Consider the following 22,853-nt stretch of genomic DNA (forward strand, 5'->3'; position numbering starts at 1 on the left):
CGACGCACTGATGCACACTGACACACACTGACGAAATTGAAGACATTTACCTCAGAAGCCGTCAGTGAGCTCAGCGCCATCAGCATGTCAGTATCATTGCTCTGTAGACGAGCTAAACTATCATATATTCGACGCACGAAACTACTGATCAAACCAATGGATAACATTCATGTACATGATAATCAGCCCATTTGTTCAAATAAAACCGTTTGAAAGCGAGATGTGAGTAGGAGAAATCGAAATCGGCCGGAAGACGACCTCTACCATAAACAGGGGGAGTATGACAAGCACGAACAATACAGTCTGTGTGTATCAATCCTACAGCCCGCTCACCATCAAACACTTCGGGCTCCAAGACCCACATGCCTGTGGTAGGGTCGGGAGCGTCACCGATTGGGAGGAGCCACTGAATGAGTGCACATGGGTACTTGATCTCGTTGTGCGAGAATGAGAGAAATGCAAGTACTCGTGCCACAACCATACCTCCCATGACACCATCATCTGGTCCATCCTGGACAAGCACGGTGTCGCGGTGCTCGTACTTTCCGTACCACAGCGGATGGCTGCGGATGACCTCTGAATGCATCCCGCCCGGCCCGGACAGCTCACTCGGAGCATAATAGAGTGCGCGCGCGCTGTAGTACACAGCGACATGCCCGTGGAAGCGAGGGCAGTCTTCGATGTCCACGTCCTCGGGCTCATTGTCAGAGTCGGAGTCGGAGTCTGCTGGAGGGTCAAGCTGTTCATGGAGAAAGCGGCGAATGAGATTTGGCAGGAGGGTCTTGAGTCTCGCGTCGAGATCGAGTCGCGAGATCGGTCGCGAATACGCTGACAACAAGATATTAGCATTGCTTCGAGTGAGACTGATAGTAACATACCTGGCTTCTTAGCCAACTCTATAGAGAGTGGCTCTGGCTCACCCAAAACGTCAGCAATGTCATTGAAGTGACGATTTTCGGCATCACCACCCTCTTCGTCTGCATCGTCAGCTTCTTCATCAACCATAGCTCGGTGAGGACCTCCGGGCCGGTCATCCTGGTCATCATCCGAGTCGTAGTATTCTGGATGGGCATGACGGCGGGCAGCCGAGAGGACGTCGTGTCGGAGCAACCCATTAGCCCCCAAACAGAACGCGCGGCAGCAATTTTGCTCAGCCAACAGTTGATCTTAAGGATCTGTTGCAGCGGGTTGTTCTTGTTCGTTGCACGCCACGGCTTCTTGACTGCACGGATATGCTTCGATTCTGTGATCGACGAGCAGAGACCGTTCGGGGACCCGAAGAGCCTGATCCCTCGAACGTAGTGCATAAGGGCGTGTTGGCGCGGCAACGTGAAGTTCGCACGGATAGCCTCCTCGCGGAAGACCTCCCGAAGCTCGTGGAAGCGGCGCAGATGAGTCTCCATGAGCCGCAGAGAGTCCTCGTCGTGGGTAGATCGCCGAGCAATGTAACAGAAGTCCATGAACGACCGGACGCATTCAACAACACGTCCGGGGACCCCAACATCAGCTATTGCAGGAATGAAAATCTGAAATATATGGGGCACGACGAGGTTACTTAGAGAGCCCCACTAGATAACGGACGGAACTTACCTTCATCAGTGCCTTCGAGTCATCACCTGTCCATTGTTTGAAGTTTCGGCCTTGTTTGAAGCGCCGTAGACCGGGGAATGCAGGTACTGATCGAAGTCTACAAGGAATGTTACTCAATAATTCACGGAATTAGCAGATGGGCACTCACCGGCGGTCAAGATCATCGATGATCGTGTTGGCCTCACGGGCTGAATTGTTCATTCTGATGTAGTCGAGTACCCACTCGACAAGATGGTCCTTAAAGGTTCCTTTGATCAACTGATGCAGGAGATCTGGAGAGAGTGCTTCGTGGATGTCCGCACGTGGGAAGTAATCCGTGAAGGGCTGTAAACTGTCAACATGTATTCACTCGATCAACATGCCTTGTCATACCTTCACCCCGGGAGCGATACCGAATGCGTCCCACAAGACGTCAGGATCATGCGAGTACGTATCTTTGATTTGTTGTGTTAGCTCTCGGAATCGCAGAGCTCCTTCTCCGAGCTCGTCGGGTGCAGCAAAACATCTGTGAATTACAAGGTTAGTGACATTGATGTTGCAAAACGAACTAGGGCGAACATACTTTGGACACCATCCTTGGACAACGCCAGAGAGGTAGACTTGCTCTGGGTAGTCGGCAATGAATGGTCCGAGCGAGTAGATAACCCGGCGAAAGTGACCGTCTGGGCAGAGCGTCACGCGCGGTGTTGTCATCCACGGCCTGAGAGGTTCGAAGATGTGTGCGAGAGATCGGTGGTAGATCTGCTTCTTGAAGATGCGGAACTCGGGGTCATTCTCGTCTTCGTTCGAACCTAAGCCGACGATGCCCTTAGCTCTTGATAGTATATGCAGACACTCAAATTCGACACACCTTTGGGAATGGCGAGGAACGCCAGTGGTATCACTGCCTCCCCATGCCCGCGCCGGATATCGTTATGTAAGTTACCCAGTGAGACGTACACAGGATGGAATTCCTGATCACCACTCGCAACTGATACGGTCGTCTTATCAGCGCCAACGATCGCTGTGGCGAGCATCGCACCACGGGTTGATGGGTCCAGGGCAATCTTGCTCTGTAATGTCGAGCAATATGAGTCGGAAGCGTGCACATTTGCCGAGTATCAATTCAGACTTACCGACTCCTTCCAAGCCCACAGTCCTGACATGAAATCGCACCACCTCTGCTTGCCTCCTGGCGTGAATTCTTTGTACGCACAGACGTCGAACTTGTTCTTGTATTCTGCATTGCGGAGAGTGTTCTCGAACGCAGCAAGTGGGTCGCGCGTGTGGACAACGTACGTCTGTCTTTTCCAAGCCGGTGACGTCGGGGTGATAGGGCCAGACCAGCGAATTTTGAAAGAGAACCAGGGGATGTCGCCAAAGGGGATCGCGTCGAGAGTACGCTGCAGCTCCGCCGAGAGTCCAGGAAAGAGACCAGAATCGTCAGGCGAATCTTCGACACCATCCATGATATTCTTCGCACGGATTATTCGCAGGAGGTGGTCAATGTCTTCGCGAGACGTAGCCATCTTCTCAACAGTGAGTTCTGCGAATTCGAATGATGGGCGGTCGGGAAATGGCTCGAAGTTAGTGATAGGTGGAGGCGGTGGCGGCGGCGGCGTCCCTGGCGGGAGGTAATGACCGTTCTCGTCACACGGGCGACCTGTAAGGAACAGAAGCGGTCAGCTAAACTTGGCTGCGATATTTGTGCAACACGAACCGTTGAGTATGTAGTGATTTTGCCTCCGAAGGGAAGGAACCTTCGGCTTGGGATGTTTGTGTTCTCTGGCGACATGCGTGCGGAAAGCTCGTCGGGTGGTGAATGTTGCTGAACAGGTTACACAAAAGAAAGTCATAGTGAGTATACAGAGGCTCGAGCGAGCGAAGAGGGAGAAGTACCAGTGAAACACGGCGTCGAGAGCTGCGGAGTGCTTCAAGCGAACTGATGCGACACTTGTTGCAACAAGTTCGAGTCGAGACTGATCCTTGGGGTGTTGGCAAGGCGGCACACGCTGGGTCGCACGCTCGATCCCGCTCGGTTCTCTGGCTTCGTCTTTGACTTGCCTGCTGTCTTTCGAGTCGACGCTTCTTGCTGCTACACCTCCCCTGTCACCTTGTACTCCATGCCAAATGCAACTCGTGGGCGTGGCCCGCATGGACGTGGGCCTAGAGGCGGACGCGGACGAGGCGGGTCTTCATCTGCTGGCCGTACTACGTCGACAGCATCCAAGCGGTCTGCACCAGCACCGAGCGATACCGACAACGATCTGGAACTCGATGTCAGCACTGCGTCGACCCATCAGACTCGACGCAAGAAAGCACGCACCTCCGAGGTAGATGCTCAGGATACTGACTCGGATTTCAATCTCGACGAACCCTCTGCTAGTCCTCCGAGTCCTGCTGTCACTGTGCGCCGTACAGCACGCCAGACCGATCCTCATCCCGCGCGTTCGGCCGGTCTCCACAAGCGGTCCAAGACTGAGATCGCAGAGGTCGCAGAGAGGAAACGAGCTGAGGATCAAGCTGAGGCGGATGCCCGTGAACAGGAAGCCTGCTTGCTCGAGGAAAAGGAGGACGCAGGCGCAAAAACGATTGCTGCACTACAGGATCGGCATGCCGAAGAGGAGGCTCTGCTTGACGAGGCGGGGATGCCACTTGATGGCTACGAGTCGGACGTCAACATGGTGGAGCAGGAAGAGGACGACACCGCAGCCAACGGCGATAAGGAGCAGAGTGAGGAGGAGCGCAGTGCGTCTGAGTCTGCACCGGTGAGTACACACGGTCGTATTGTTTATAGGTATGGTACCACGCACCTTATCTGATGTTCGAATCAGCCCGCGTCAAGACGCAAGGACAAGAAGCGCGAGCGCGTGGTCTCTGTGCTCTCTGCTATCGACTCTCACCGTCAACTCCCACCTCCCGCTTCGCCTCCCGCTTCATCTCGGTCAGGAACTCACAAGTCGAAGGCAAAGACAAGGTGTGTCTGCATGTCTTGCCATATATCATTCGTCTGCGGCCAAAGGCGTCTCATCGACACCGTATCAGCGCTGGCAACACCGCGAAATCTGTCAAGAGCAAACAAGCATCAGCGAAGACATCTGGCCTTAACGAAGACTGGCGGGCCATCATTGATGGTGCCGGCCTTGCACGCCATGACGATGCCACCATGTCCACGAAATCGACCAACGCACCGAAGAAGCGTCACGGTCGCGCGCAGGGCAAGAAAGATTCAAAGGAGGAGAGTGCTGTGCAGGAGAGAGGTCTGGCCGACAGCGATGTCGCTTTGAAGAAGGAGGACATGGTGGTGCTTCGGAAATCGCAAGAACAGGTGTGTAAATCGCTACTCTGTATTAGCCTGCTGTCTCATCAGTGATGTGTGCCCTCTGTCTAAGTTCGTGGAGATCATCGACTCGGACACCGAAGTCCCTACGCCTGCGAAAGCAAAACGGGCGCGTCGTGCTCCCGCCGATATACCTCAAGAGAAGTCAAGAGGCGCCGCTGCCGTTGTCCCCGCAGCGATATTCAGTGTCTGGTTCACGAAGATCCACCCGACGCTCATTGAACTCTATGGTTCACTCGATAACCCTTGGGACATCAGCCTCGACGATGTTCGTGACAACATCAAAGCGATTCTAGCCCAGGTCTGTCCGAAGTTCCGAATCACTGACCTCACCGATACGCAATTCAACAAGTTTGTCGAGCATGTAAGTAATTCTAATGCATGGCTTGCTCCATATGTCGTACTGAATGCTCCGGAAGTGTGCTACGAAGGTCCGTGACTGGCGCAAGGGTCTCCTCCTGAAAGCGAAGCGACTCGTCGATGCGGACCTCAAGCGCGTGGACGGCGGAAAAGCAGGCCGTGCAAAGCACGTCAAGGACGCTCTCGAGCCTCATGGAGCAGCATTCAACAATGTAGTCGATGGCAAGGTTTGTCCACCGCGGCTCGGGCAGCTGTATCATTCGGCTAACCAAACTCGACAGGCCGGTCGCATGAAATCCGTGTACATCCTCAAAACGTTCGCGAAGCACCTCAAGACTATTGAAAACTCGTGTATGCACCGGCCGCGCCCTAGTGGCGCTCTTGCGCTGTGTTACGCCGCAGTACGCCGTCTATTTCGTACTGTGTATGTGTTGGACTGACAGTATCTTCGCTCACTTTGCAGGTACAGGCTTCGTTCGAGCAATGGCAGTCTGGCTCGGACCAAGGCACTCCGGCATGGGACGGTGACGCCGCGAGAGACTTGGTCCTCGGCGCATTCAGGACGAACATCGAGTGGCTCTCTCGTCATACCGATCAATTCGACACAATCATCAAGGCTGCAAAAGAGACCCAGAAAAGCGAGACGTACCGACAGCCACGGGAGCCGAAGGCGCGGGTTGTTCGACTGTACACACCGAGCGGATCCGAAGCAGAGGGAGATGGTGATGCAGGGGACGAAGGCCAGGGGTCATCGGGTGATGGCGATGATGACTAGATGTCATGCCGTACCTTACAGCTGTTGTCGCATGTCGTCTCACATTGTAGTACTACCTCGTCTGTTCCAATGAACCTATGCATAAATGTCACGAACGAGATTGATGTGCCATGAAATCCTCTGACGTCTACTGACATCTGCTGACACATTCTACCTAGCAGCTACTGACGAAATACAGGCCAGCTTTCGATTGAAAAATGGTCCCTACTGAATGCTACTGTGACACACTGAACATCGCTGAAATGGCCATTTCAGTGGCTTCAGCGAGGTTCAGTAGTTTTCCCTAAGTTCTGATGTGGCCACTGATATCTATCCTCGTCCGAATCGACAGCCTCTTGATGGTCAGATGTGTGATCAGAGGCATAGTCCTCTTCATCAGAGAAAAGTTGAGTGCGGGTATGCGTGTAGTTGTGCAGTCGGCGCAGCATTGCGCGCAGGAATCGCTGGAGTCGAGTCGGTGTCGAGTGGCTGAAGATCGCACGAAGACGGTGAGGCTTGTCGCCCATCAATACCTGATTAGGCAGTCCGATCGGACAAGTCTATCTCAAATCTACGATTGAGGGCACGAGGCTTCTATTCTGGACCGTCGTGACCGTTACAGCGAGCGCCTCGCGGGCGTCTATTCAAAGGGGGGGTCGCCCTCACAAACTGCCCCAGACGTGTCGGAGCGGTGGTGGGGTGCGTCCACACGGATGGGTACGAGACCACAGGTACGCGGGTCGTGGGTGCGGTATGCCCTCGCGCACCCCCTGTGGTACGTCGATCTCTAAGGCTGTGGCTGTGGTACACGCGTGCTGAGGTGTTGATGCACTGGCCCTTGCGAGCTACTCCCTGGTGTGTATAGCGGTCAAAATACAGCCGGTGGATGCGGCGCATCCAGGAGCAGGAAATAGTAAAACAAATCATGTATTATATTCGTATGAAGCGTCGCGCTGGCGGCGCTGAAATTCTCCCGAATTAGATTGTATTCGGTCCAGTAGACCAGAATTCGCTCGCCTTCGTTGTGCTTCATACTGCTTCGCCGTTTTACCGAAGGAACGCTGGCGCCTCGAAGGATTCCGAAGAGAATCGAATTTCTTTGACATATTCGCTAGAAATCTGTGGAATTCGCCTGAATTCGTGTCAGTTTTGACTGGGAATATTCAACTCTGAGGAGAGGTGTCAGCTCGAGACGTTCCGGATGTTGAACCAATATCGATTCGATCGAGATCTGACTTATGTATCCGAGTCCTCGAGTGCTGAGGTGCTCAACCTCTCAAGCTGATCATGGGTTGTGTATTAAGAGTCCTCGTTTTAATATGTTCACCTCATTGCCGAAAGCGCAACCCTACGATCTGCCGTAGTCAGGTATCATAACTTGTGGCGCCATGCTCCGATTGCATACAAGCGACATATATGAATACCGTCACTACTAGTACATTCTTGAACAGACGTCCATAACATCGAGGCCAATACAAATCAAAGGCCCTTGAGGACCCGCCCCTAAAGGCCCCCCTAAGGCCAGCTGCAATGAATGCCGCGAGCCCGTATGCTGGATGTCATGATTTTTCCATGTTTATCAACCTGAGAAACCTCCCATGCGTCCTCCCCGAGCGTCGCCACATATGCCTGTCTGGCCTCCCTCAACCACTTCAGCGCCACCGTATGGCCTTCCCGTGCCATAAGCATACGACTTCCCAGGAATGCGATAGTCGCGTAGCTTATCATCATGCCTTCCTCCCGCGCGTACCCCAGCACATGCTGGAGAGACTCGTCTGACGTCGTGACGTACGAGGAGGAGTACAAGGCACTCTGCAACGCGTCTCGCACCTGCGTGACCATCTTCCTACGCTGATCGCTGCGCCTCACGTCCGCCGGCGTGGCATTGAAACACGTCTTGCAGCGGCATTTGCACGAGTACCGCGCCTTCATATAGGCGTGCCGCTCCGCCTGCGTGAGGGCGAAGGTGTAGCTGACCGTGATCTCCTCGCCAGCGGCGATGTCCCGCTTGGCGAGAAACTGCCCGCACCACCTCGTCTTGGACCACTGGTAGTTGGTGTTGGCCACGCAGTCGTGATTTGCGCGAGACAACGTGAGGAATGTCGCGGCGAATTCGACGGGATTATCTTCGGCATCGTCCATGGGCCCGGAGTCGAACGAGTTGATGGCGGCACGGCCGAGGAGCGGATGGGATAGCGCCCCGGGGGCGCAAGAGCCTGTCAGCGTCATGAACGACTCGCGCACGCTCTCTGAGAGGGCGGCGAGAGCGGCGTCGTTGAACGACGAGTCGGCGAAGGGCGTCTTCGACGAGAGTATGGTTGGCCGTTCGGCAACTATCAGCTCGCCGGCCTCAATGAGCCGCGTCGCGAACATCCCCAGACCCTTCTGCCCCGTCTCCTCAATCCGGAAAGGGCTCGCCTCACCGCAGCCCGGGAGTGGCTTCCGCATAGCGTCCTCGCCGAATGGCATGAGGTATTCGAGTTCCACCCGGGATCCCACCATGACCAACCCCGTGTCGCCGCCGTCCGTCGAATAGGTACAATAACAAGGAGAGAGCAGTCGAAGTCTGCTATCTGCCAGTTGTCCTGTCTTGCTTTTGTTTTCTCCGTAACGGACAAGGTGAAAACGAGATGCACTCGCAGCTCCAGCCGGCGGTAGCGGGGTGCTCTGCGAATCTGTCTCTGACTTCGCGCTGGTGCGCTTCTTATGTTTCTTCCGGGAGCCACGCTTCTTGTTCTGCGAGTCCATGACGCACTGTCAAATTGATGTACATGATTTAGGACTATCGACGCGACGGACTAGGTGAGGGGGGAGGGAACATACCTCACAGCTATGATGCGACGACGCAATGGGTGGTTGCTCAAGCGAACGGTATCACCTTGACTTTTATGAGTGCAACTACAGTTCACGAAGCCTTCGGACGATCAAGAGACCGTTGCTCCATGGAAAGGGGCGACACAGTGCACGAGGTATCAAGTAACAAGCACACAGCGATGGCTGCGGTAACTCGCCTTCTCAGAATATAGACACAGGGAAAGTACCTTCTCATTTTCCGATGCAGAAGTCACGAAATACAGCATCGAGGATATCCTCCACATCAATCACGCCAGAAATTTTGCCAATTGCCTGTGCGGCGTAGCGGAGTTCTTCCGCAGCCAGTACCACGTCCTCCGCGTCTGGGATAAGCCCCGCGATCAGAGCCTCTTTCCTACGACAATCGAAGCATGCGCTCACCATAGCCTAGGAAGGCATCCAGGAACTGCAGTGCATGCTCCAGGTTGACACGATGCCGGGCATGAGTTATGAGCGGACGGACATCCGTGTTCTGCTCCTGATGTACATCGTACCTGCAGGACGGTCAGAGTGCATGGCGAAGCACGACACGTGGACACTGACCGCTCCTGTAATGCCTGTGCGAATCCGTCTAGGAAGTCTTGCGTACCCTTACCCGTAGCCAAGCTGACGACCCATCCTCTGCTGGTTCCAAGGGCATCCAGTATAGCTGAAACTCGGTTCGGTGCGATATCCGCCACGTCTGACTTGTTCAAGAGCACGTAGGTGTCCGGCGCGATGAGCGAGGCCACGGAAGGCGGAATGACGGGACTGTTCGTGGATCCCTCCGCGACGTCCGGCAGTGAAAGCACGCAAAGCGAGACGTCCGTCGATTCAACTCTGAGGGGAGATGTCAGCTCAAGACGTTCCGGGTACTTCCTGTTGCACTAACAAATTGCGCGCGCGTTCGACGCCTATGCTTTCAACCAGGTCATCGGTCTGCCGTATACCAGCAGTGTCAGCGACAATCACGGGTAGGCCGCCTATATCTAGGGAGAGTTCCAGGATGTCTCGAGTCGTGCCCGGCACCGAGGTCACGATGGCCGCTTCTCGCTGAGCTGAAAGTTTGCCATCAACATTGGAGTCTGTGTCGGCCAGCCTCTACTTACCGAGGAAATTCAATAAGCTACTTTTACCCGCGTTGGGTGGTCCAAATATGGCCAGCCGTATACCGGACCGCAGGATTTCACCTCTTCGGTTGTCAGACAACTGCTCACGTATGCTCTGTGCTATATCTCGGGCACGTTCTCTGGCTGTGGTTTGTCGGATACTCAGAAACAAGACACACGGAACAGGTCAACACCGACCTTGTTGAAATACACCTTCTTCGATGTCCTCGCCTTCTCCAAAATCGATGAGAGCCTCTACGAGAGCAAGGCATTGTATGATATCTTTCCTGAGCTTCTCAAAATGGTTTCGTGCAATACCCTGAGTGAATTCAGTGACTGCAAGGAAGCATACTCTCAGATATCTCACACACCCCCGCTGCGATCAGCGCAGCCTTGCGCTGGCTTTCAGTCTCCGCATTTATTAGGTCATTCAATCCCTCGACTTGGGTCAGGTCGAGACGACCACCCTTAAAGGCACGACGCGTGAACTCCCCGGCTTCCGCAAGACGACAGGCAGGGATGCAAGATAGAGCAGACAGCACCGAGGACACGACAGCCCGACCAGAATGAATATGCAGCTCTACAACATCTTCTGTGGTGAAGGACTTCGGCGCTGTACAGGCACTGCGGATGAGGCACGTCGGGGCTACGTTACGAGGGACGAACCTTTGAAGTAGACTGCAAGGCCATCATCCAGAACCTCTCCGGACACAGGGTGAGTGACTTTGCACCTGTACATTTGCCAGGGTGCAGGATCATCGTTCCGAGGTCCATCCTTACGCGCTCCTCTGTTCACCACTGCCCTCCACACGAGCAGCGCGTCCGGGCCCGATATTCTGATCACCGCTACCCCGCCCTTTCCCGGAGGCGTTGAGAGCGCGTATATAGTCCTGCGCTGATTGTCTGACAACGACAGCTGGCCTTCGTGCGCACGGAAGCCTCTCGACGCGACTGCTTCATGCTGAGGGTTGCTCCGAACAGAAGTGCCGTGGTACCGGGCAGTGCCCGCGTGCTTCGCTGGTGCTCTGATGATCAACCACTCCTTCGTCAGCAGCGTCGAGCCGTTACGGAGGACATGGCTTGCTGCAGAGAGGCGGCATCGCAGCATTCGAGATGGTCGACGCGGTCAGGTCGCGGAGGCCGAAATGAGCTGCCTTGATTCACGAAGCGACGAGTTCCCACGGACGCGCCGGAGGGGTCTTGGGCGCGAGTGGTTCTCCACACAGCCTGCTCTGAACTCTGCTTGCAATCCTCCTGCCTTGCTCTCCTCATCCTGCTCAATCTTTGCATCTGACGAACCATCTCTTGTACCTTTCACATAGGCGAGCTCGGCAACCATGGGTCAATCACGTACGTCGTGTGCTGCACACTTGACGGCCTACCTTACTGAGAGAGCGTGTCGTGCTCCACATACAGCGTCGCAATTCATGGAGGACATGCAGAGGCGGTCCAACTGTGCGTCCGCTTCGCTCTTCCGGTCATTCTTTTGTCTCTGAAGCAGGGACTGCCACCATGTTCTGTCGTCCAGTCAACGCAAACGAGTTGGAGCGGCTGAAGAAGCGCTTCATGAAGCTGGACAGGTATGTGCGGCCGTTCATCACTTTATACAAGGCACTCAGACTGCTACGTGTCTACAGTGATGGCTCTGGATCAATAGATCGCGAGGAATTCCTCCAAATCCCTCAAATCGCCAACAACCCACTCGCATCACGACTAATTGCCATCTTCGATGAAGAGTACGTGCTGCTGAGTTGTTCCGCACCTCAGCGCATCAATCTCAATTCCCGATAAACAGTGGAGGGGGAACGGTCGACTTCCAGGAGTTCGTCGGTGGTCTCAGCGCATTCAGTAGCCGAGGAGGTCGAGAAGAGAAGCTGAGATGTATGCGTGCGCCCCTCATGATCACAGTTCTTGGTCGCTCATGTGTTGCCTGTACAGTTGCGTTCAAGGTCTATGACATGGATCGAGATGGTTTCATCTCGAACGGCGAGTTGTTCCTCGTGCTGAAGATGATGGTCGGAAATAACCTGAAGGACGGGCAACTACAACAAATCGTCGACAAGACGATAATGGAGGCGGACAAGGACGGCGACGGCAAGCTCAGTTTCGAAGAGTTTGTCCAAATGGTGTCGAATACAGTGCGTCTCGCGCGTCGACCACATCCCTTCTGTAACTGACATCTGCTGGCCAGGATATTGTAAAGCAAATGACGCTAGAAGATCTGTTCTAGTGCAGATCAGTTGTATGTTCTGGTGTACGTTAGTCATTTCCATTAGCTCTATACCCTAGTGGTCTCCGTGTCTCGCTATTCTTCGCGCATCGTTACGGCTCATGATCTGCAATGTCATTCATGTCGCACTGGATCCTAATGACCATTGGTCAGACGCCTTTGCTGTTCGCTGTCCCGTGTAGCCAGTATCGCTCACAGCAATGCCGAACAGGGACAAATGCGACTGGCAGAGCCGTGATCGTCCACGATGAAGTGACTGTAGCTTCGCGCTACCAGATACTGCAACCACGCCGACATCCGTTATCCACGATGGAACCAGACACAGGAGCATAACGAGGTGGATAACCAATCTGATGTGCGCTATTATGCGGCTGCGACTTCTATTGGTAAAGCATCGTAGCGACAAATTACATGAGCGAGAGGTCGCCAAACTTCTCCTTGTAGCCTGTACAGAGCGTAGCATGAGTATGAGCAGCGAACAGATGTGATCGCGGAACATTGGTACGTACCCGGCACGGACCACTTGCCCTTCTTCAGCATGGTTTCGACAGCCTCGACAATGCGCGGGTGCGCCTGGCCGACCTCCTCCGCCTGCAGAAGTGTGAATTCGCGATGCATAAGACGTAATGCATGCATGAGCACGTACGGTGAGGTCCTCGAAAGGCCGTGCATCCTCGATGTTCGCAAGGGTAGCCTGGAGATCCTTCAACTCAACATCGATCTTCTCCGTCGTCTCCTTCGCCTTCGCGACCTGTTGTTCGCAGCGCGATGACACGGTGACACAACGCACAGAGGGCACAATGCCATAGTGAGCAGTGCTTCTTCAGACTGAGTACGCGACACATACCGCCTTCGCCTCGAATGCCTCAATCGCCTTGAGCTGCGTGCTCACGTCGTAGGTGATGGGCTTGAACTCGCTGAGGAGCTTCTCGGTCTCGTCGACGATCGCCTTGTTCTTCAGGATGGAGCGGTAGTGCGCGAGGTCGACCGTCGTGGGCTGCGCTGCAGCCTGCGCGTGGATGCGCTGGGCGTCCGCGTGCCGCTTGCGGAAGGCCTGGAGAGACGCGACGGTCTCTGGTTGTAGATGTGTGATTTAGCTCGACGCAACGATCACATTCAAGCAAACATACTGACCCTTGGAGAGACCAAGAGAGGAGTAGACACGGGTGAAGTCCTGTATGACGTGCCATCCATGAATTGGAGGCATAACCGAGAAAAAGAAAACACGACGTACCACCGCTGCAGCGGCTGCTTTTGAGGCCATGGCAAGCTACACAACGCTCGATCAGCAGATAGCAAACGGAGCGGGAAAGCGAAGCAGCCTCACAGAATGAATGGGGGATCGTGGAGGTCGTCACGCAGGCCGTCAAGCTCTGTCCGAACGTCGCCGGAAACAGCCGAGAAAGTACGGGCGCTTCTGCCCGGGTCCTCCGGGTGTGCGCGACACCCGACCCGCTCAGGGCCGTGTTTATATTGTACTTAGCTGTCATACGGTTGTAATGGGACGGTGTAGGAGAGGCGACACAAGGATGGTACAATTGTACTTGATCACCATGGTACCATTGTACTTGATTTTCCTCTCCTTGCTGTGCTACATTCTATGTTCAATAGTACTGCTGCTACGAAGTCCAGATACCAATTGCAACACCTCTTCTCTTCTAGTTCCGAACCAGTACAACAACATCAGACAAACGTCAGGACGATACAATTGGTACTACTTGAACATTAAAGTGTGTGGTAATACAGTATGTTGTCGTTATGAAGGTGCGAGGCTCGAGGATGGGACTACAGGCCTTGCTTGACGCCTGCAGGGCGCACAGCGCAGCTAGAAAGGCATCAATAAGTGAAGGCCAATAACAGACAACCATGCGCGACATGGCATACCTCCTGCACCACTCCCATCCTTGGCCAAATCGATCTCAACTCGCTCTCCACCGCTTCTCCGACAAGAGCACTAAGTGATGCACGGAGACGAGTCTGGAAGTTAGGGTAGTGTTGAATCAAACTGCAACCGAGACAGTGAGCCGTGGATTTGTGCGCATGCTACTGTCGTGACTTACCTGCCATCGACACCAATGATGATGTTCTCTCAGGCTCGGGTGTGCCTCCACCAAGTGTCGCGTGTCCAGTCTGTACAAGCACCGCAGCGAGCGCAGTACCGCTCAACCTTGCCGCGCGGTTCGCCACCAACGAAGCTGCCCAGCGGACAGTCGCCGCATCTCGCAGAGAGACATCCTCAGGCTCGAGCAGGAGTCTCTGGACAAGAATGCCACGGATCGCTCGAGGCGCGAGAGGTCCTGGGGACCCAGCGCCTCCACGTCCGTGAAGTGTGCACTCTTCCCATCGGACTGACCGTTCACCTTGACCTCAGTGTCGCGCCCCGACTCCCACGCCTCTTCGACTCACTCATGACAGCGGTATCGAGGCCGTAGTGCGTGTTCAGGGCAACGCTCGCCTACCATTGAACAGAAGCGATTTGGGCGCAGCGTCGACGAGTGCGAGGAGGATATTCCGCGTGATTTCGCCGAGGTACATGCCCGAGATGAACTTCTCGAACGCTTGATAGCGCGGGTTGATCGACTCGCGGTCCAACTTGTTATCGTAGGGCGTCGTCGGCAGCTTCGTGCGCTGTCAGATATATATTATGTCAGAGCTGGTCTAAGCTTCGTGAGTGCCTTGCATACAGTGTTGTTGAACGCGCCCCATTCCGTGTTGATGATCATGTAGCCGCCGTCCTTCCGTGCTGGAGAGTCACCAAGCTTCGTGATGTTGTCGACCTTCTCGACGTACGCGCCGTTGGTACCGGTGCCGAAAATAGCACCTTGTGAAGAAGCTATCTAGTCGGATGTCATCGATTATGTATACACACATACCGAGAAGACACGATCCGGCGCTGTATGCTCGCGAAAGTAGCGTACCGACGGTCTGGCGTAAACGTCAATCAGATATTTTCTTCGAGGCAGTTTGGCACCTACATCGTTTACCAAGGCCACACAACGGACGTGTAGATGTTTCCTGTCGAAAGCATCTTGAAGGAGACGAACGACATCGTTGCCGACTGCGTTCTTTGCTGAAAATCCCTTCGTCCACGTGAGGATCTTGCCCTGTTCAATGCGGTCTGCTCAACCGGGAAACTGAAGGTAAGGCCTAGCGGCACGGCAGGCGCAGAGATGGTATGAAAGGATTGGCGATATCATGTGAGGGGCTGATCGGACCGCCGACGCTTGAATGTTCCGTAAGAAACGCGTCGACAGAGTCTGCCAGATAGTCTGCAAAACGCCAGAAACATCAACACCACAGATAATGATGCCATGGACTGTTCAACTTTACCGAATAGCACAGAAGCTTCACCCGTCTTCAGTGCTTCAGACACCTTGTATTTCTGTTGCTTCATGGAGAACTCATGGTTGCCGAGTAGCGTAACTCGCAAACTCGTCTCCAGAGGTCGGTCAGGGTATCATCGTCACATCAAGCAGACTTGGGGCCTACAGGTTCGTTCCTCCGAGATCAAGGCTAGAAAGGTGCTGAAACCGCGTCGTCGGTAAGCTATCGGGGTCTGCTCTGCACCACACGCGATATGCACACATGGCTGCTCCACCGAAGTCTGTATTCACTTCGTCGACCATGCTGTTCAGAGTCGCGTGAAGAAGCATCCTTGCACGCATGTGGCTCGCACACGACCATGGATGCGATCACATGCATCGCGACACAACTGGACTGGCGCTCTTCTCCTTCTGTCGGAAATTCGGTGCGCATACGCGAATCGATCGGAGAGCGTGGTCACGAAGAATATCAGGGATTCTCCGAGAAGGCACGGCGGTGATCGACCAGTGAAGCTACGTAGTTAGACCGAGCTGCCTTTCTGGGAGCGCTGGTCGCGGAAGTAGACCGGGTCCGCATGAGAACGGGACGAGACAGCGGGACGCACGCTCCGTTGCGATCCGCGTGCAGCAGCGCAGGAGAGGGTTTTGACACGTAGCAGTCGGGGAGAAACATGTGCGCGCAAAGGACAGTGGTGATGAAAGTGAACTCACCCAGTTTCTGTGCCGTTCGGTACACCCGTCACAAACGTCGGACTACCCGTCCTAGATGAGCAGAGATGTACGCGCAAATATACGCGTGAAGCATACATCATGGCCATCGGATGTTATATTCTCCCAGTCCAGCGCGAAAAGTCCTCGAGGAATTGCTTCGTGATTTCGATGAGCCCATCCTCTTCGAGCGGAAACTGGTCCTCGATGTCGTCTAGTATCTTGCGCTCCGTCTTCACGGACACGCCAGATAGCGCGGCCAGCTTGGTCATGAATGCGGGAGGCAGGGAGGAAGAGGGATGAGATGCAGGATAAGCGTAGAGTAGCCAGGTCAGGACTGAACGATCCATCTCTTATGACATACGCGACCCGTCACGTGCCTAGATCGCCCTCCGATCTCTACATCCAAGTCCAGGAAAGGCTACAGAGCCTGGAAAGCCGGCGGCTCTGCGCCAGTCGCGCTGTCTCTCACCGGAGCTACCACCCGGACACGCCTGAAGGAGACCTTGCTCATTCCGCATTCTAGGCATCGGAATGGTACCCGGCATGAGCGGACCAAAGGCTGCGGAACGACATACAAACCATGATACTATTCCACGGGAACGGCCACCGTCACTTGCGGTGTTGGCTTCCGGTGAGTTTCCATTTGGTTTCCATTGACAAACTTGGTAGCCATACAGATATAATGTAGGAAAGGTGCTAGTGATACATTGTGATGAATGCCAGAAAATAGATGTTGTCACAGGCCAGCGGGCACCGTTCCATGAGTATAATGTATAGTACTTTGCATGCCCCGTTGGCACCTGATTCGTAGCCCGGAAGATCTGCTTCATTCATATGACGGCGGTCGAAGTAGACAGTCCGTGGTTCGTTCCCAATTACAGATATCCAGATGATAGACAGCGCCCTCATACCGGGCTGTCATTGACGCGCGTCCGGCCATGCGAGGTAATATTCGCGGCACTGGCGTCACCATTCGCGCGCGCAATAGCGTCCTTCTCACGCCGCGAGGTATCATCGGCAGCATTGCCTGGGCGCGACGATCCCGACCGCCTGGAGGAGCGAGAGCCCGAACGGCGGCCAATGGGAACTCCGTCCTGTAGCGGCACGACGGGCGACAGGGTGTGGTCAGTCGTGTCTTGCCCCGGAGTCAGGCGCCAGTAACGGTTCCTACATTTGACTGTGGTCAGAATGTATTGGCTAGCCGCAGGGGAAACCACTTACTGCTTGAGGATGATGAAGAGGGCTGCGCCGAGGAGTGAACCAAGACCGTCGCCCACCCAGTACTGTAACGTCGATCAGCCCATCGCGGTATATCATCACGCGCATAATACTTACAACCCAATGTGTCCCGTAAGGAAAGCCTGTGACGACCGCAGGGCCAAAGGCACGAGCCACATTCATACCAGCTCCTGTATAGTACCGCCCACCTTGATACGTCAGACGAGCGTCGCAGAAGCGAGAGAAAAATTTCTAACAGGTGGCATGCGAACAGTGTCAGACCAATGCCGACCTAAGATGCGGTGTAGAGATGGTCGATACCGACTGGCGAGCAAGCGACGCACCGGCGCAAACGGTGTGACGCTGTGTTTCTCCGCCGCCAACATGAGCACCGCGAGCACGAGAGCGGTGGTGATGAACATCTCGATGAATACACCTTGCGCTGGGTTGATACCGGGCGCAAGGAACGTGCTGCAGAATCACGTCAGAATCAACCAGGACTCCCACAGAGAAAAGGGGACGTACACTGATTGAAGTGTTCCAGGAGTCAACGCAAGGACAAGTGCAGCAGCGACGATGCCGCCCAGTAGTTGTGCTATGCAATACAGCACGAAGCGGCACGGACCAATAACGCCAGTCAGGAGGAGCGCCAAGCTGATGTTCGGGTTGAACACTCCTCCACTGGCGCGGTAGAAGATCCAGACAGAGACGAGGAGGCTGAAGCCCATCGAGAGGGAGATATACATGACATGTTGGACATCGGACGTCCCTGCTCCGGAACTCGACACTGTCTCTTCGTTGGCCGCTTGGATGCCGCCGAAGGCGAGGAGAAGGAAGGTGGTTGTCCCGATGAACTCCAGGCACGCTGCCTTGAGATCATCAAGCCAATTCGCGAAAGTCCTACAGTGAATGTTGTTCTGTTCATGCTTGCTGACTTCGTGTCGGTCGTGATGTTCGTAGAGTTTCGTAAGGGGCGAGGGAGAAAAGTGCGATCGAGGGCGGCTGACAGTGTCAGCCGGGGACGACGAGGTGAGCAATAAAGCTCTCTCCGCTCGATCGGGACGTGGAGTGCTCGTCACGATGAATGCTGGACACCACGCCATGAGCAGGCCTCCCCGCTCTACCCGACGCAGACAGGGGCGGCGGGAGCACTGTCTGGCGTCCTCCTGCCAATCAGCCTTCATCATATGACATAGACGCGCGAGCGGCTCCTCACCTCGCTGCAACTCGCTGCCGCCATCCTCGCATGCGGCGGCACGCCAGGGACCACGGATGCCTAGGACTGAAGACAGACGTCAGTGCGAGGGGAACAGCGTAATGTTCCGGTCGATAATGCGACGGGTGGTGCATAGAGCGTTCGATAAGCTCCTGACCATCTCATTCCACACAGAGGAACATACTATACCTGATGAATATGCTCGTCGTCAATTGGCACCTGCAGTACCTAACACAGAGAGCATATGCATACGGTTCTTCGAAGTTGCCACTGACAGCCATGCTACTAGGTCACACTGGTAGTATGTAGTACGGCTCAGAGCCTGTCACCGCACCGACACTTAGTGACTTACTAGGCCGTCACGCAGGTAGCATCCGCGTAGACTCTGCTGGCTCGATGAATGCACTCTTGGCGTGAGCGGCCCGTAGCAATTCGGTTTAACAAGGGTGGTGTGGTTGGTTGGTGGTTGGTGAAAGAGAATGATAACGCTCGCATCCCAGAGCTGTGGCTGTGGTGCCATCAAGGATGTGGCTGGAGATCTAAATCGAGATCGGAATCGACGACGCTGGCCAGGCGACTGAAGCTCTTCAACCAACTCTGTGAACGCGTGTCGGGTACCTCGTATTGGCACGATCCAAACGGGCCCGAGCAAAAAACCACACTTTATTGGATTTTGAGGTGCAGTTGTAGCAGAACGGTCACCAGACAGGTGGGACTTCCCCAAGTGCGTGTCGTGAAGGGGCATTGCCGTTTAGGCGTTGACGCGGTCCGCATTACTTAGACCCTTCAGCGTCGTATCCTCCAGATGGCAATTGACGGAATAGTAATCTTGGACTCTACAGGGTAGGTCTCGCCGTATGATCATGTTTGGCACAAGTCTAATCGAGGGACAGTCGTCCCATTATACAGTCAGGATTCCGCTCAACATCGGCGGCGTATCCTCTGCTTCACATTGAGGCAGTCAACGACGCGCTCTCTAACGCACCGAAACCCGAAGATGTTGACCCAGTGTTATACGTATCCGGGTTGAGCATTGACACGCCGTGTGCCTGCTGCCACACCAAAGTAGGGGACATGAGGATCCTCTGCCCCATCAGTGGCGAAGGTAAACTCTATGGTCTGTTCCTCTTAACGTAAAGAACTCATGGTCTCACAGTTGACCCACTGTATGCCTTCGCGTTTATGGAGACGTTCGTCGACATCCTCAGGGAGTACTTCGGATACATCTCCGCTGAGACACTCAAGGAGAACTTCGATATCATTTATCAGGTCAGTCAGGGTCCAGCATACCCTGCAGACATGTCTCAATTGTGCGGTTTAGCTTCTTGAAGAAACGTTGGACGCGAGTGGACATCCCCTGACAACGTCCCCGAACGCACTACGGGACATCGTGCTATCGCCGTCCTTGCTCAACAAGGTCCTCTCTGTCGCAGGCGTGCCCGGTCTTGCAACACCCTTAGTAGGCCCACAACCGTTTGCATCACCAATTCCATGGAGGAAAGCCGGCGTGCGCTATAACAATAATGAGATCTACTTCGATGTCGTGGAAACGCTGGAGGCGATCGTCAACAAGTGAGAATTCCTTCCACCCCAACAGTCTCCTTGCTTGAGCTTATGCGACTTGACGTCTCGTTTTATAGGAACGGTACTCCGGCATCCAGTCATGTTTGGGGCCGCGTCGAATCGAACTGCAAGCTGTCAGGTATGCGTCATCCGCTCTGCCAAAATGCCTTCGATTTACGCACTAATTGCAGGGACGCCTGACCTCCTGCTCACACTGTCGAACTCAAAGTCGCTCACGGAATGCTCATTCCACCCATGCGTTCGGTACGCTCGCCTAGTGGGTTGCCCCACTAATCCATACTCACCTTTTCTCTGTAGGCTCTCGCGATGGGCCCGTGACAAGACGCTATCGTTCGTCCCTCCAGATGGCCGATTCAAGCTCATGGAGTACCGTTACGCACCGACGTCGGCGTCAACTATGCATCAGATAGCGGTACCGCTGTCCATGCGTACTAATGTCAAGATCGAAGAGCATGGCGGTATGTGTCGTGTCATTTCATATCGCCCAATGCAATTGATAAAGGGCGCTGCTCCAAGGTACACTTGACCTTTCCCTCACATCGCGCCTGACAACGCGCGCGATGGAGAATGTGGTGGTTGAGCTCTACCTGGGAGAGGGTGCTTCGGGTGCGAGCTGTACCGCGTCACATAACGATTCATGGACTTTCGAGCCGAGGAGTTTGGCAAGCATCCTATTGATACCTTGCCAAATGCCGGCTGACCCTCAGACTCCACAGAGCCTGCGCTGGGAGCTTAAGAACGTTGCACCCTCCGCCACATACACATTGCGCGGGACGTTCGCATCGACGTACGCCTTACTTCGTGTTAGCCTAAGCTTATACTGACCCGCTTCATCAGTGTCAAGACTCCAAGGCCATCCCGTTCGTTCCGAGTACGCTTCGACATCATGCAACACAGCTTCTCGGCGTTGAAGATCGACCAGCTCAAGCTGACCGGAGAGCTATACAAACCATACAAAGGAATGCGGCCCAAATCTTTTGGAGACATCGAGTGGCGATGGTAGTGCGAGACGTGGATCATGCATGCTGCTAGTTCACAATTAGCTCTCAAAATGAGTGCGGTATGGTTCTGTGCACAACAGGACGCAATCATCCGACAAGAACTCTCTAGGGTGGCTGTGTGATATGGGTCGATGGGAGTAGGGTGCATTAGATGTACTTTTAGTATCTATGAGATGTGTAGCGATCGGAGCTGTCCCAGCCCGCACCAACATGCGATGTAAACCCGGACACACATGACAACCACGCACGCCCTCTCACAGGCCAATGCCCGCCGTGAAACGCTGGTGTCTCTGGATGACCTTTTCCCAGTCCAGCACATTCCAGAAGCGCTTCATGTACTCCTCCTTCCCCCACACTCCGTACTCCGGCACCCACGCATGTTCGTGCACGGACACGCAGAACAGCGGGTTGAGCACCTCGCCGATGTTCGTGATCTTCATCTCATCGTTCGCGGGTGGCTGCGGCAACAAGTTGCCATCGGGGCTATACATGGTGTTGATAGGGCCACGGCCGAAGGCCGACCTCGCAACGGCAGAGGTGCTGAATGTCCTCGACAGCGGTGGCGGTGAGGTCGACAGCGGCGATTGTGATACACTGGAGACTGGTGACGATGCGCGGACGGCTCAGCCGACTCTGTACTGGTCGCAGGCTCCCTTGCGGGTTGAGAGAGCTTCAGGCCCCGTGCAATGATCTCGCCGACGACCCTATCGCGTCCTAGTGGGGTCTGGCCCGCCCGGACGAGGAGCGTGCCCGCGCCGAAGATGGGTAGATGGCGATCTGGCCGACATTGTCCACGACGCAGTATAACCAGCCGGAGGAGAACATGCCGAGGACAGCTGCGCTGAATTCTGACTTGAACTGCTCGAGGCTGCCGAATTGCCTCTGGAACACGGAGAAGAGGTTGTTAGGGTTCTCTGTCAGAGCTGCCTCATTCGACTTCGCGGGTTCTGTTGGCGGTTTCTGACAAGACACGAGCGGTTAGACAATGAATCGAGGGGACGACAGAGTAACGCACCATGGTCTCGAGGAAGAACGAGTTGTTGAGGGCTTCGCAAGCGTAGTCGAACTCCAGCACTTTGTGAGGATCACGAGCTGCCTCGATCACAGTCTGGAACACTCTTGTTCTCCAGCACGGTACCTGGTCGCACATGAGTACCTAGGACTGAGTAACAATAGGTTACACAGACGCACCTCGGATCTGGTCGTTCAGTCTCTCTAGGAGACCATTCTGGTAGTCCAGCGCAACGACCTTTAATGCCTCCGGTGACATAAACTCCCCAAGACCATTCTCAATCGGATATGGCAGTCCTTTCCGCTCGTGGTATTTCCTGGACCACACCCAGCGACCATGTCTGCACGCTGGCACGAGCCGTGCGGCACCGCGAGAGCTGCTTGCGCTTAGCCGAAGACCGAGTGGCAACATCCCTTCTATGCAGACTCCCACTTGAGACCCCAACAGCGATTTGAAGGAGAAGCCGGGAACGCGAGGGACGAGGAGGTGTAAACGCGAAACTTTTTGGACGCGGACAGGACGCGCTCGCCAGCGTGACTGCCCGATATGGCAGGCCCAGCTTCCGAGATCGCAGGACCGCGCAGTCCACGTTGA

At 54.8% G+C, this 22,853-nt stretch overlaps 9 protein-coding genes across 9 annotated transcripts; 2 read left to right on the forward strand and 7 right to left on the reverse strand.

Annotated features, from left to right (window-relative positions):
- Positions 1-148: 148 nt before the first annotated feature.
- B0H18DRAFT_883078 (uncharacterized protein) lies at positions 149-3,425 on the reverse strand (the record flags this gene model as incomplete). The annotated part of the gene is made up of 10 exons (XM_048040953.1): positions 149-828; positions 879-969; positions 1,077-1,526; positions 1,591-1,687; positions 1,739-1,914; positions 1,963-2,095; positions 2,153-2,381; positions 2,441-2,642; positions 2,706-3,232; positions 3,290-3,425. 10 exons carry the CDS (start codon positions 3,423-3,425, stop codon positions 149-151), a joined length of 2,721 nt encoding a protein of 906 aa, XP_047888825.1.
- A 267-nt stretch (positions 3,426-3,692) lies between these two features.
- B0H18DRAFT_958065 (uncharacterized protein) lies at positions 3,693-6,044 on the forward strand (the record flags this gene model as incomplete). Its single annotated transcript, XM_048042654.1, has 7 exons — positions 3,693-4,337; positions 4,404-4,546; positions 4,615-4,897; positions 4,962-5,273; positions 5,329-5,496; positions 5,551-5,670; positions 5,733-6,044. The coding sequence occupies 7 exons, from the start codon at positions 3,693-3,695 to the stop codon at positions 6,042-6,044; spliced, it is 1,983 nt and encodes a 660-aa protein (XP_047888826.1).
- A 1,348-nt stretch (positions 6,045-7,392) lies between these two features.
- On the reverse strand, positions 7,393-8,438 carry B0H18DRAFT_1032260 (uncharacterized protein; the record flags this gene model as incomplete). Its single annotated transcript, XM_048030106.1, has 1 exon — positions 7,393-8,438. A coding segment is annotated over exon 1 (849 nt), but the record flags the coding sequence as incomplete, so codon positions are not given.
- Positions 8,439-9,024: 586 nt separating this feature from the next.
- B0H18DRAFT_1032263 (tRNA modification GTPase TrmE) lies at positions 9,025-11,171 on the reverse strand. Its single transcript, XM_048030107.1, has 8 exons — positions 10,631-11,171; positions 10,336-10,577; positions 10,163-10,283; positions 9,965-10,108; positions 9,748-9,913; positions 9,420-9,695; positions 9,258-9,370; positions 9,025-9,199 (listed from the first exon to the last, which is right to left on the reverse strand). The coding sequence occupies exons 1-8, from the start codon at positions 11,070-11,072 to the stop codon at positions 9,069-9,071; spliced, it is 1,635 nt and encodes a 544-aa protein (XP_047888828.1). The 5' UTR covers positions 11,073-11,171; the 3' UTR covers positions 9,025-9,068.
- A 130-nt stretch (positions 11,172-11,301) lies between these two features.
- B0H18DRAFT_1123204 (calcium/calmodulin-dependent protein phosphatase) lies at positions 11,302-12,194 on the forward strand (the record flags this gene model as incomplete). Its single annotated transcript, XM_048034655.1, has 7 exons — positions 11,302-11,314; positions 11,381-11,419; positions 11,493-11,544; positions 11,602-11,700; positions 11,760-11,845; positions 11,903-12,102; positions 12,156-12,194. 7 exons carry the CDS (start codon positions 11,302-11,304, stop codon positions 12,192-12,194), a joined length of 528 nt encoding a protein of 175 aa, XP_047888829.1.
- Positions 12,195-12,344: 150 nt separating this feature from the next.
- Positions 12,345-13,539, reverse strand: B0H18DRAFT_681169 (ATP synthase d subunit). The gene is made up of 6 exons (XM_048039135.1): positions 13,429-13,539; positions 13,329-13,368; positions 13,042-13,268; positions 12,841-12,945; positions 12,704-12,785; positions 12,345-12,639 (listed from the first exon to the last, which is right to left on the reverse strand). Exons 1-6 carry the CDS (start codon positions 13,456-13,458, stop codon positions 12,602-12,604), a joined length of 522 nt encoding a protein of 173 aa, XP_047888830.1. The 5' UTR covers positions 13,459-13,539; the 3' UTR covers positions 12,345-12,601.
- A 204-nt stretch (positions 13,540-13,743) lies between these two features.
- B0H18DRAFT_1032281 (uncharacterized protein) lies at positions 13,744-16,557 on the reverse strand. The gene is made up of 17 exons (XM_048030108.1): positions 16,424-16,557; positions 16,229-16,270; positions 15,684-15,707; positions 15,525-15,625; positions 15,352-15,463; positions 15,322-15,328; positions 15,170-15,298; positions 15,068-15,119; positions 14,879-15,015; positions 14,688-14,822; positions 14,608-14,649; positions 14,500-14,587; positions 14,306-14,473; positions 14,255-14,282; positions 14,142-14,199; positions 14,070-14,121; positions 13,744-13,999 (listed from the first exon to the last, which is right to left on the reverse strand). Exons 1-17 carry the CDS (start codon positions 16,495-16,497, stop codon positions 13,980-13,982), a joined length of 1,269 nt encoding a protein of 422 aa, XP_047888831.1. The 5' UTR covers positions 16,498-16,557; the 3' UTR covers positions 13,744-13,979.
- A 304-nt stretch (positions 16,558-16,861) lies between these two features.
- B0H18DRAFT_1107037 (aquaporin-like protein) lies at positions 16,862-19,149 on the reverse strand. The gene is made up of 6 exons (XM_048032705.1): positions 18,663-19,149; positions 17,972-18,601; positions 17,791-17,917; positions 17,564-17,698; positions 17,450-17,511; positions 16,862-17,395 (listed from the first exon to the last, which is right to left on the reverse strand). Exons 1-6 carry the CDS (start codon positions 18,794-18,796, stop codon positions 17,134-17,136), a joined length of 1,350 nt encoding a protein of 449 aa, XP_047888832.1. The 5' UTR covers positions 18,797-19,149; the 3' UTR covers positions 16,862-17,133.
- Positions 19,150-22,364: 3,215 nt separating this feature from the next.
- B0H18DRAFT_1032298 (uncharacterized protein) lies at positions 22,365-22,846 on the reverse strand. The gene has a single exon (XM_048030109.1). The coding sequence runs from the start codon at positions 22,668-22,670 to the stop codon at positions 22,425-22,427; it is 246 nt and encodes an 81-aa protein (XP_047888833.1). The 5' UTR covers positions 22,671-22,846; the 3' UTR covers positions 22,365-22,424.
- Between the last annotated feature and the right edge of the window lie 7 nt (positions 22,847-22,853).

Source organism: Fomitopsis serialis (genome assembly GCF_022376445.1).
Source record: "Fomitopsis serialis strain Sig1Antser10 chromosome Unknown B0H18scaffold_92, whole genome shotgun sequence".
Lineage (NCBI taxonomy): Eukaryota > Fungi > Basidiomycota > Agaricomycetes > Polyporales > Fomitopsidaceae > Fomitopsis > Fomitopsis serialis.